A 14,108-nucleotide genomic window follows, 5' to 3' on the forward strand; every position below is an offset into this window, starting at 1 on the left:
ACTACAGTAAAAAAGGAAAGAAAAGATATTTAACCTATGGTGGTTGAAAAAATGGGTAGACTGAAGTGGCCAAGATTCCACTAAAACGGTAAAAATCAATAAATCCGTACCATTGAGTTGTTCAATGTAACTTTTCCTCCATATACTTTAGAAAATTTAAATCCAGCACCGAATCAGGAAAATTCCATGTTTAAATTTTGAAAAAAACTATGCCTTAGTTCCATCTAAAGCAAATCTTTTTTTTTTTTCTCTGGTACACATAATATCTCTGCATTTTGAAAAGTTTGGGACACGAAATCTCAATTCTACTTTGCTTTTTCCCAATCAAAGAGGAAAAGGAGAAATGGAAAACAAAATCCGGGTAGGTTTTGCCTCTTTGCCCGTTACCCGGATCTCCATTTCCATCTTTTCTGCTCCAGAAATTGATAGATAATGTTGTTATTCACAGAACAGAACAGATACAGCTATGCGGATAATTAGCTGATATATCGATGAGGGACAAAAAGAAAGGATGAATTGTTCTTGTTCGGAATGCCACGTGAACGCGAATATATATCTATATATATATATATATATATAAAAGAGTCATGAATTGGAATTTACCCATCTGATATGTTGGTTGTAATGTTCGGTTTCCATTGTAGATATTGTTCGTTCTGACTCAAAACAGAAAGACCGAGTTATCGAGTTATTGTTAGGATGATACGTATAAATAATTTTGAGTTTTTAATACAAAATGTACAATAGTATTTAAAAACATACCAATTGTTATATGAACAAAACACATTATATTATTTTTCTAAGAACAATAACGCCATCCCTTCATCATAATAATAATAATAATAATAATAATAATAATAGAAATAAAAAAAGGGGGCTCTTGACCAATTACTAGCATGGTTAAGTAAACGTAAAAGGCGGCAACAAAGTACTACTCACTTCTCGAGCCAACAACTTTGTTCCGATTGAACCCTGTTAGCCACTTGTTCACTTCCTCCCAAGTGAAAGTGAATCGGCTGGTGTGAAACACAAAAAACAAAACCCCAGTGTTTCATTCAGCAGCAGTCCTTTTCATTGAGAAAAAAAACACTAGCATTCTAGCCCCCCTCTTTCTTTTCTTTCTTTCCTGGGTTTGGTAGGCAAATCATATGATCAAAGCAATGCCCATAATTTCAGAGAGGCGTGAGCAGTTTGTGGAGACAAATTTTCCTTCATACCCAACATGGGTGCATGATATGCTTGACCATTTCATCTCCAGATGAGTGTCCTCTAGTGTCAAGTAACATTACCAGTCTCAATCAACAATCATAAGTATTTTGAACTTAAAAATATTTTTCCTCTTCCTCCACATTTCTCCCCACTTATACTTGTTAGAAAATATCCAAAAATTGAGAAGATAAATGTGAAACCTTGAATGTAGAGACCCATTGCTTAATATAGTATTTTTTTGGCGGCTATTAGTACGAAACGGTACACTACATCCTACGCATTGATTCCTTGAATGTGGTCTGTTCCACTTCCACTTTGTTTGGCGTAAGTTGAGAGCCAACTTAAGTGCTAAATGTTTGGATCTTTTTATTTTATTATATCTATTCCACAAGGGCTGCCTTCTCGATTGGTGTAACTTTCCTTCTTGCCGCTTTGAATACATAGAATCCATTATTTTATTATTTAAATTGGATTTTTAATATATATATATATATTTTTTTAAAGAAAATTATAGACTTTATTTAATAAGATGGGCATTCGGGAAGCCCCCAAAGAAATCATTGCTAATTTTCTAGAATAAAAAGCAAAATATTAAAGCCATTTCTAGTAACATGGCCTTTCACAAACACTTACCCCATTTTGAAAAATCAAAATGCATGTGTGAAATTAGTGTTGGGAATGTGGAAGCTCTTACACTACTATGGGAACTTGGAAAAAGATATGATTATCTTTCATATAATCTTCACAAATTCATATGTACTCTCGTAACTTCTTTCCCTTATCACCTAAAGTATTTATAGTGATATTTCTACTAACTTTTTTTATTTTATAAGAAATTTAATTACAATTATATATGAATTTAAGAAATATTTTATAAAATATTTCTTATAAAAAAAATATATTTTTTAATTAAAAATTTGACACAATTTTTAATAATTTTTATCAAAATCAGATTCTATTAAATCAATCTTTTATCTCTTAATGATATACGGGTTTCCTTATGCGTCTCGTTCTCCCGATTTGCATGCCACAATTCCCTTTAAGCATCATAATCCTCTTGTTTTTTGTATTCACTTTAATAAAAATTCATTTTTGCAATCCTTTTTCATGCTCCATTGTTCAAGGCATTTTTAAACATCAAAACTCTTTTAGATATATTCAACCAAGACTTTGGTACACTTGTTATGAATGTAGAAGCTCTGCTTAGCAGAAACTTTAATGCAAACATATTATTAGAAGAATAGAAAATGAAAACATTTGCATACAAAATGTACATAAAACTTAGTTTCGTCAATTATGCTTATCTTCATGAATGAAAAATAACATTTCCTTATACGATAAAATATAATATATATATATATATATATATATATATATATATATATATATATATATATATATATTACAAATAATATAAACAAAAATAACAATTAGGTCTCAAAACATCTAATGTTTCCCTATCTTTTGTATTTCTACCTTGAAACACAAATCTTTTTATTCCAATGGATGTCACTCTTCCTCACATTTACACCTTGAACTATCAAATGTCCCTTATTTTAATTAACATTGTTATCCTATAGGTATAGCCTTCCCAAATCCATATTTTTCTCATAACTTTTTCCTCTTATGTCCTAAAATATTTATAAAGATATTTCTATTAACTATTCTTATTCTATAAGAAATCTAATTACAATCATATATGAATTTAATAAATATTATAAAAAGAAATATATCCTAATTAGGAATTTGAGACAATTCTTAATAATCTCATATTGAATCAAATTCTATTAAGTCAATATTTATCTCTCCATGATATATAATTTCCTTGTGTGTATTGCTCTCCTCATGCTATAATTTCCTTCAATTCCTTCATGCATCACGATCTTATTATTATCACAATCATAAGATCCTCTTATTTTTTGTATTACATTATGATGAGAGAATACTTGACTCCACTTTAATAAAAATTCGTTTTTGCAATCCGCTTTTGTGCTTTTCTTTTCTTTACTATTTTTGAAATCTTCAAAAAAACATTTCTAGAAATCTTCAATTGAAACTCTTCTAAATATCTTCAACCAAGACTTTTTTTAGATATATTCAATTAAGGCTTTGATACCACTTATCACTTATTGTAAATGCAAAAACTCTAATGCCACTTGTTAGTTAGCAAAAGTTTTAATGCAAACATATTAGTGAAAGAACGTAAAATAAAAATATCCACGTACAAAGGTACATAAAGTTTTGATATGGTTTCACCAATTATGCTTAATTCCATTGATGATAAATAACATTCTATTGTACGATAATAAATTTATAAATGATAGAAATAAAAATAACAATTGGATCCCAAAACATCATACGTTTCCTCATTTTTTGCATATCTACCCTAAACCATGAGCTCTTTCCTCCAATAGGTGTATGTCACTCTTCCTCACATCTACACTTCAAACTATGAGTTTCTTGCTCCATTGGATGTCTCTTCTTTTACCTCACATCATTGTCCTATAGGTATAATCTTCACAAGTTTGTTTCTATCTCATAACTTTTCCCCTCATATTATAATGATATTTTTAATAGTTTTCTTATTTGAATATAATTGCAATAACTTAGAAAATATTATATATAATATTCCTTCTAAAAAAAATAAATTCTAATTAGGAATTTGAGATACTTTTTAGCAATTATTATATATTCCTTTTCTGTATTTTTTTTAATCTTTTTAATTTTACAATTATTTTTAAACCTATGATAATTTTTTTTATATAAAAAAAAATCAATTAAAACCTATCTCTTTAAGTATTGAAATTCTTTAAGTATTGAACGTGATGCATGCTTGTCGATACAAACAATTCTATTAAAGTAAGAATTTTCAAGATTGGAATATTTTAAAAGAAATGAAAAACTATTCTCTATCTTCATTCCACCAAATTGGAATATTTTAATATAAAAAAAATTATTCAATGTCTCCATTGCACCACGTCGCCCTACCGACATGACATCCCCTTCCATTTAAATTACATTATTTGGATTTTAGTTAATTGAATATTTAAAGGTAAAAATAATAATAATAATATTTTTGAATGATTCAAGTGAAAGGTTGTATCAGTTTTTTCAAAAAGAAACTGATTTAAGAAAAAAAAAAATCTAATTCGTTCATGACTCATTCAGTCCATATTAACTTATTAATTTATATATTTAATTAAATTAGATAATTTTTTAATTCTTAAATAATTAAATAATTAACTAAGTAAATTTTATGTATTTTAAATAAAAAAATATTTTTCATCAAATATCAAATAAAATAATAAAAAAGTGTAATATTAAGAATTTTATTTACTTTTTATATTATAATCAAAATTAAATAATTAAAACAATTAAAATTTTTAAAAATTACAAATTAAAGCAATTAAAAAAAAATTAAATAAGCTAAATGATTTATACCTTGTTAATGATTTCTCATAGTATATAAATATCATATGATGATCATGATGAGATGATTATTGATAATGTCACATCCAATAAAATGTTTACTATTTGTTACCTTGACATCGCAATAAGCCAGCCTGCCACCCTAACTTTTTCTTTTACTTCTATCTTTATCTCAAATGGAGTTATTTTTACTGCAACAAAAAGTTTTCTGAACCCAAAAGGAGAGAGAGAGAGAGAGAGAAGGGGTTGTTACCACAGTATTGTGAAAGCTTTACGAATGAAGGCAACCTTGATCCTGTGCAAGGTGTGTAGGGTAAATTTTTGTACTACGTATGATAAAAGAATTAAAATGATAGTGTAATTAAAATTTTCATAAAAATGGTTTTGATTTCACAAAAATAAAGGGCATGTTTGTCATTATTTTTGAAAATAATTTTAAAAAATAGTTTTTGAAAATTATTGTTGGATTTTTATAGAATAAAAGCTTATTTGAAAAGTTAAAATATTTTGAACATGTTTTTAATATTTATAAACATTTTTAAAAATAATTTTTATATCAAAATTTTTTTATTTTTAATTATTCTACATATTTTATAACTATTTTTTAAAACAATATTTGAAAAATAAGTCAAAATAACATAAAATAATTAAAAGATATTTTCTAAAAACATTATGTTTTATATTTTAAGAATAAAAAATAGAAAGCATTTTTCATCAAATGTATTTTTTATATTTTTTTTATTTTAAAATTTAGAAAATTATTCTAAAAAAACAATTCCAAACAAACCCAATTTTTTTTTTTCAAATTTAATAGTAATCAAAATGTAATAATGAATGAAAATTGACTTTGTTAGAAGTAAATCAAAATATTTAAATGCAATATTTTTGAAAAAGCTTTGAATATGTCATTAAAAATAAGATTTCTCAAAACTTGTCTGATTTCAAAAAATTTGAAGGAAAATATAAGGAAAATAAAATCAAAATAAGTTTAAATTCAATAAATTATTTTTATATGTTATTTTAAATTCGTTTTATTTATTTTTAATTTTTTAATATAAAAATTAAATATTTTAAAATATATAAACTTCTTATTAATTTTATTTATATTATTTTTTATTGATATTTTTTATAATATAAATAAATATGAGAAATAATTTTTTAAAAATATTTTTAAATATTTTTTTTTCTTTTTTCGATACTTTTTGAAACTAAACATATAAAGTTGAATAGCAAATCTTGGAAATTATATGCATATAAAAGAGGTTGATTTTTTAGATGTTTTTGAAGTATTTACAATATTTTTAAACAAGAAAGTTAAGAATAATTCTAAGTGTTGTATACACTCAATTAATATTACTGAAAACAATATTTTTGGAATACAAGGACACTAAATTTATAGAATAACAAACTGTTCTTTATGATAGAGTTGTTAAATTTTGTATTTATTTGCGAAGTAATTGCATTAAAATTTAGTTAGCATTCTATACACTTTTCTATTACATCCATTAATTTCACTGACAGATCAATGATTCAAGTCTGAGTTGAATTGAAAAGGGCTGCAGCCCTTGACAGACCAAACGGAGACTGCATTTATTTTATTGGATGTATAAACTTTTTCTTAGTTTTTTCATTTGTTTCCATGTCACTATGCAGTTATGTGCCATCATCATCATCATCATCATCATCATCATCATCTTCTGTGATTATATATGTGTAATGAACTGTGAAGAGGGTAGACCAGACCCAGGTTAGAGAGATAAAAAAAAAATAAAGAAAAAATTCATGAGAAAGGAAAAACCACAATGGGAAAATAGAAAATAATGAAGAAGGAGGGTAATTTGGAGAATAAAGAAAAGGTATTGTCAATCAAGAGAAAAGGGTGAAGAAACAAAATCATGTTATTCCCTCATAGTTTTTTAACCCCATAGCTTTATGCTGTCTCCATCTATCATCTCCATCTCACTGTCAACCTCTTCCCATTTCCACAAAAGCCCTAAACAAGTTTCTTCCACTTACCAATTTACCATCCCTTTTTCTCTTTCTCTCTCTTCTTTTCTTCCCCCCACCCTTCTTAGTTTCTCAGTGTGTGGTGCGTAAGAGCTAGGACTGGCTAGGTAGCCTTGCCAGTTGCTGCTCCCCCTTTTCTCGGGAAAACTATTTCTGCCAATCCATCTCTTTGGTTCAACGTTTTTCATAAAACAAAGCTTTAAAAGCCACCAATACCTGACTTTCAAGGTTTCCAGGATTGATCAAACAGAGGGTAATTCAAAGAAAGTGAAAGAGAAGCCTCCTCCTCCTCTTCTTCTTCCTCCTCCTGTTCTTCTTTTGCTATATTGCATCATCATCATCATCATCAAGCTTTTCTGTCTACCTACCTAGCAACCTATTTCTCTGGGCAGGTGAAATCCAACACTTTTAGGGTGTTTCGATCTTCCGTTACTGGCATCTGCTACTCGTTTCACCCACATCTCTGATTTTTGGAGATATCCTTACTGTTTCTTTTCAAGTGCAGTACATATCTCCCTTGTGCTTCTGCTTAATTTTGTCACTCATCCTTTTATCTCCATCTCTCTGAGTGTGGTCTTTTTTAGTCGTTGAGTTGTTGTATCTCTGAAACAGTTCAAATCAATAAGGAGAAACCCCCCTCCTCCACGCCTGCGCCCGCCCAAAGATCAAACATTTATCCATGGATTCAGTTCCGGAAATGGACACTTCCAACGCGGACAGCACAAGCATCAACATCAACATCAACACCATGGCGGTCAGCACCACCACCAACAACCTCAACAACAGCATAGCAGCTGCGGCAGCAGCAGCTTCCTCATCTTCATCACCATCCTCCTCCACTCCCAGCCGATACGAGAACCAGAAGCGCCGGGACTGGAACACCTTTGGGCAGTACCTGAGAAATCACAGGCCCCCATTGTCCCTCTCTCGCTGCAGTGGCGCCCACGTCTTGGAATTTCTCCGCTACCTGGACCAATTCGGGAAGACCAAAGTCCACACCCAAATGTGCCCCTTCTTCGGCCACCCAAACCCACCTGCTCCTTGTCCATGCCCTCTCCGCCAAGCCTGGGGCAGCCTCGACGCCCTCATCGGCCGCCTTCGAGCCGCCTTCGAAGAGCACGGCGGCAAGCCTGAGGCCAACCCCTTTGGAGCTCGTGCTGTGAGACTGTACTTACGTGAGGTCAGAGACTCTCAGGCCAAAGCAAGGGGAATCAGCTATGAGAAGAAGAAGCGCAAGCGCCCCCCTCAGCAGCCTCCAGCATTGCCACCTCCAACCACGAGTTAGCCATGTGTGACCATCAAGCAGTCTGGTTCTGTTCAGACTTCTGCCATGGATGATCCAAACTATTTGCATGAGAGGTTTGTTGGAAGAACAATCTCATAACATCTACATAATCTTCCAACCACTCTTATTTGCATTAGCTATATGGGTATTTGCCACTCCCTATGATCAATTGTGTAAGTCTTTCTTTATTGCCCTTTTTTTCCCCCCCTTTTTTTTTCCCTTTTCTTTTCTTTTACAGAAACTGGCTCAGATTGGTGGGTGCTGGACTGTTGGGTGCCCTTCAATTATTTTCTATAATGCAAACAGTAGTGGTAGTAGCAGAAGTAATGGTAGAAGTAGTAGTAGTAGTGTATGTACTTGTTGTAGTTAAGACTTAAGATATCTATGTGACTTTAACATCCAATTTGTCATAGATATGTACTAGAAAAGCCTACATATGACAAGTAATAGATTTGGAGATCATGTTCCATGTCTTTTTTTCCGCTATTTTCTAATTTTTTAATGTGTATTGGCAAAATCACTTAGATATAAAAAAAGGGGGGATGGAGAGAACCTTGCAAGGATCATGTGTCAGATTTGTCTAGCACTAGACTTGTTTATTTTTGGTATATGTTGTAAGTGTTGGTCAGATTTACTTTTTTTCCCTTTTGCTTCGCCCTATTGCTTTTCTTGATCACCTTGTATTTTTGATTCAGAAGAATCCATGGAACCCCTCAAAGTATGATCTCTAAAGTTAGAATCTTAGGTTAATAAAAATGGAGTTTCTGGAAAACTAGAAACTCACATCAATTCAGTAGTGCAGTTATTTCAGTGCAAAGAGAAGTGACTGAAATTGCAGGACTGAAGCTCCTCCTTACTCCGTCATATCTCTCAGTAAATAAAGACTGAGTCATGTGTTGAATAGTCTGTTCACTATAGCCTCATTTATTATGCAAACTCATCCCCTACTTCTCTATTGCGTCATATCAGTCTTAGATGTTCCCCAGATAGGAGGTAGCATTAAATAAGTGAAGTACATTCACATGAACCCTTATATATAGTGTGAAGTCCAATTAGGTCTTCATTTAAAGGCCATTCAATTTTTCATATTTAGGGGAGAACCTGAAACAAACCCTACCTCCATCCAAATTTGTCCATTTACTTAAGCTGATACCCAGCTGGGTTAAATAACTAGCCAACATGGAGCAATGCTAAAAGTTTATGCATTGTGATTCAAGAAGCATTTATTAATGGCTCAGCCTGACAACCAATCGACCATCATGAGCTATTGCTTTCCATGGTTGGCTGATGTTGGATTATACCTTTTAGACCACCTGATCTATCTTTTTCCTTGAAACTTGATGTCAACAACTTTATACAGGCCTTAAATTTTGTTATCTTCAGCTTTGTGCAAGATTCTATAGGGAAGCTACATGCCTCAAACCCCTCTCAAATGTCTCCATTAATTGTGTCCATGTGATTATTAAAGAAAATTAGCCAATCGCATAAAGCACAGAATCTATAGGGTTTTTCTAATAATCTTTTCCAAGTGATGCCATTGGATTTGAAAACTGCCCCACTACATGTCAAACAAAGATCTAGTTCCCACTACTAGTAATCATTTAGGTTTTGTTTAGAATCCTGCCAAGATGTTTCATATTGAATTAAGGGACCCATATATAAAAAATAATAAATAGGGAAAAGAACAAATTGAATTCATCAAAGCACTTTCTTTTTGTTGCATGAAATACTTCCTGCTGGCAGTGGGCCTACTGAACCTATCTGTTTGTATATTTTAATCTTTATATTTGATGCAAATATGGTTAATTATCATGACATATCACGTTTTAAGGTTGGTTTAGTCCCTATTGCTACTGAAGCTTTCCTTTAGACATTTTATAGATAATAAAGCATAGCTTTCTTCTGATTTTGCCTTTCTTTGCTACACCAATATTGGTGGCTGAAGAAGATGCAGTCGATTCTTTGATTAAGTTCCCTTCTCCATCTTAACTGCAATAAAATAGAGTTGTGTGTGATGAATGAAATCATTGATATTCTTAGATTCATAGAAAACTGAAGTTGATCTAATGATTAGTCTCAATCATCTTTTTGGACTGATGTTATTTTGTTATGGAGAACAATACTAAGATAAAAATGAAGGTGAATGCAGAAAAAGTATCACTCTGAGTCATAAAGCAACTAAATTCTTTGTGGTATAGTGATGTTTGCTGTATTCCATAGCCTTGTGAGATTATGATTCTTATGGATTATTTGCCTTCTAAAGAAAGATGGTGCTGTTCCCTGATCTTCCATTGGAATGGCAAAATCAGTACATGTGCTGACGCACTTCTTCACAAAATCACATAAAATACAAGCATAATCTTTTGTGTCTTAATTTCTTATTTCCTCCCTCATAAAGCACTGGTCTAGAATGGGAGATAGCAGTGCACTGAGGATCTAAACAAAAGAAATACATCGTGAAAGTTGCTGTTGTAATAGGGACATTGTCTTGTATAGGGTTTTGAGTGCTTGAATAAGTTTATGACATACCTCTGAGTCTGATTAAATTAAACTGTCTTGTTTTGATTTTTTGTGGGATGAGGAAACCAATGAAGCTATGTTCTAGGAGCTACTAAATACTTAGAGGGTATAGTTTATGACCTAAGCTACCATAACATTGCTTTGCATTGGACTAGCTAGGCTTACAAAAATGGATGAATCAATACACTCTTCTTTCTAATTAATTACATTATCTATTCCTGGATCATGTATAATTCAATTTGAGAAAATTAATGCATCTGGCCTTATTCTTATAATATGATCCTTCTCTCTTTCAATAAGTCTTCTTTATCCTCTTCAATTTCTTACTATGTGGATCCTTTAAAATGTTTGTAAAAGAAACTCCAATGTACAACTACTTCTGGTAGACACAACTTACTGAGGCATGTTTAGATCATGATCATCTAGTTTACAAACCTAGAAGTGATTTCACTACATATTCAAGTAATTCTGAAAAGAATTATTGCCTATTCTTTATGAGAATGGCAAATTTCAAGCCTGGGGACTTGGCTTTTACTTCAAATTGCTTCTCTTGCGTGATTGATTTTAGTAAACATTCATGTTCAAAGATGATATATATTTTAATGTAATGGCCTTGTAGTGTCTAATTGTAATTAACAACCATAGTAGTGATGCATGTGGGCTGCTGTTGAAATTATATATTATGTCATGTATACCTATTTATTCCATATCTTATGTGATAGCAGTACTAGTATTGCCATCTCTAGGTGTCTGTGAGGACTATGGAACATATTGGTGGTTCATACTAGAGAATGCATTTGGTTCCTCTTTGATTCATTTAAAAGCTCTTGAGTTGAACTCCAATATTGATATTAACACACGCAAGGAAAACTTGATAGCGATCAGATTTTGATGTTGTCCCTGATTATGAGTTCTCAATTATGCTGATTGAATGCATGATCAGGTAGTTGGTTCTGAATGAATCTGGTACTTGACTTCACTCCAAACTTCACAAATCCGGGTCATATGGCTCTCTGACTAATGGTTTCAATTTAGTTCAGGTAGGGTTTGAATGCTGCCTGTTTAGTGTTTCTTTCAAGTGTTGCACTGATGTCTCTACTTTATGTAGATACATATATATATATATATATACATATATATATATATATATATATATATATATATATATATATATATATATTTCCCTCACTGCAAGTGTACTGTGGAGACTGCCACCATTGTGTGTCGGGCAAGAACACCCCAAAATTCATTTTTCTTTGACTTTGCTCCACTTCAAATGAGAATTGCGATGCCAGGAAAACAAGAAAGCACTTTTCCTCATGCAAGGAGGGGGAAAAAATTTACTTTTCAAAGCTATGATGATTTTAATTCTTTCATTTTTGTTACTGGTTCTAATTCATTTGCCTTGTTTGTCTGAAGAGAACAAGAAAACTCATGTTTTGGTAACTGCTCTACCTCTTCAAAGGTCTTACCTAGCAAGCTAGCCATAAGACTTGACTCATATGAAAATGTTTTCCAGATTACGGCATGTTTCATGCTAAGCTTGGGAAAAAGTTCTCTTGATATATAATTTTGGCCGTTATTTTCACATGTTTAATCCTTTTTGAAAAAAGCAATTGTGCATGTTCCATTGTCGTTGATGCTTTTTGAATTTTGAAACTATTGCTAGCTAGATATGTGTCATTTTCTTTGAGGAAATAATTTCCATTGTAAGTGTCCATTGAATGTAGACTTTGGTTTAAAGGAGAATTGGCATTTATAATATTTTATTTATTTATTTATACAACTATGTACTCTACCATTAATATTTTAGGCCATAGTCTCACCCAAAATATGATGTTGATGATGATTGTTGCAGATATGCATAATAAATGTCATCTTTAATTAATTCATTAAGGTCTATTGGAGTGACGGTCTCTAATATATGACAGAAAATATGGGATAATATATATTAATTTTCTTATGATGATGATTTCTCTCTCTATGCATATATATATATATATTTCTAAGTTGATGTATATGATATAGATATATGGGTCATAAATTTTTTGAATCTTTTTTCAATTCTTTCATAATACTTTTAAAATAATTTTTGTTATAGGTTTTTTTCCAATAAAATTTAAAACAATTTGTATAATCTAGTTGAAACTAAATGGTTCATATTACTGATGGAAATTCATCCCATCATTTTTTTTTCATGACCCCACAACATCTTAGCAATTTGTGCTCGTGTTGTGTAAAAACCTAGTTGTTCTACTACATAATTCAACTCAAATTTGATACGAATAATAAGTGTGTAAAAAAGATAAGTCTAAAGTCTATTTAATTATTATATAAGTAACACATCGTGTAATCTATTTAATCAATTTAATAATTAGATTATCTTATTTAATAATTAAGTTGAGTTAAATCTTATTTATATATATATAATTAATATTTCAATCAAATGTGTTTATAACTTAATTAATTAATTTATTTAAAAATAAATTTAAAATGAATGAAATGATTTTAAAATACAATTAGGTTAATAAAAAAATTATTAAATGAATCTATTCAAATAAAATTTGTATTATGTAAGTTGATAAACAATTATTTATTTATTTATTAAACGGGTTATGTAGGTATACATGAATTTGATCATAAACAGCTAAACTCATTTATGCTAGTCGGGATCACGTGGGATGCAAAAAAATGTTATCAAAATTTGACAAACTTTTCTATCCCTAATCATATATGTATATAAAAGTCTAAAAGGTCTCGTGAAATCATGTTGAATGTAATCCTCCATCACATGTAGCATTGACTTAATTTTCGGCCGTTTTTCTTTTTCCTTTTATTTTATTTTTGAATTTCAAAGCTGCTTTGTTTTTAAATAATTTGAGGAAATAATAACAAGATAAAAAAAAAAGGAAAAAGAAAAAGAGAGAGACAAAAAGAAAAATACAACTTCCATTGTGGGATAAAATTTTATTTCACCTTCTCAAGTAAATTCTATCAATTTTATCATACTCTTCATTGCAATTAAAGCATAATTTTCTTTCCATTTTTTTTTCTAGTATTAAAAAAATATTCTAAATGGTAGGTGAGTTAAAATTAAGAATAGATTTCAAAAATCTCCCCACCCACCTCTATGGTTGGTGATATTTTACTCCCTTGCTTCAATAACTCTCAACTATTCATTTGTACCACTTTCCACTATTGGTTTATATCTCTTTGCCTTCTTGAAATTTTGGTGAAGTACTTTTTTAAAACTATTCTGAATAGTTTTAGAGTCAGACTTTACCTTTTATTATAAAGCAACATTGTAGAAAATAATAGACTGCCACCATTTAATCTGTACATGAACTAAATTTTTATTTATTTTTTAAATGAAATTTATCTTTATTGCTTGGTAATTAACAAACATTGTTTAAACAGCTATGCTTCTAAATGGTAAGAAGTTTTATAAAGATCCCATAAATACAAACTAAAAATAATAATTATTTTTTCCCTCCTTTCATCATTTTGGTCATGTTGAAAATCTTAATAAATTTTTGCAATCAGAAATGAAAAATTTTATATTTTTCCTTTCAAATCACAAAAGAATGGATTAAGAGTGATAAAATTTGATACGATTCTTGAATATGACACGAATGTAGTATGTTATTCATGGGTTTAG

General features: G+C 30.5%; 1 protein-coding gene across 1 annotated transcript; it reads left to right on the forward strand.

The window, feature by feature from the left end:
• Positions 1-6,536: 6,536 nt before the first annotated feature.
• On the forward strand, positions 6,537-8,412 carry LOC117914308 (protein LIGHT-DEPENDENT SHORT HYPOCOTYLS 4). Its single transcript, XM_034829587.1, has one exon. The coding sequence runs from the start codon at positions 7,325-7,327 to the stop codon at positions 7,928-7,930; it is 606 nt and encodes a 201-aa protein (XP_034685478.1). The 5' UTR covers positions 6,537-7,324; the 3' UTR covers positions 7,931-8,412.
• The last annotated feature ends 5,696 nt before the right edge of the window (positions 8,413-14,108 follow it).

The sequence above is a fragment of the Vitis riparia genome, chromosome 5 (assembly GCF_004353265.1).
Source record: "Vitis riparia cultivar Riparia Gloire de Montpellier isolate 1030 chromosome 5, EGFV_Vit.rip_1.0, whole genome shotgun sequence".
NCBI classification, from domain to species: domain Eukaryota; kingdom Viridiplantae; phylum Streptophyta; class Magnoliopsida; order Vitales; family Vitaceae; genus Vitis; species Vitis riparia.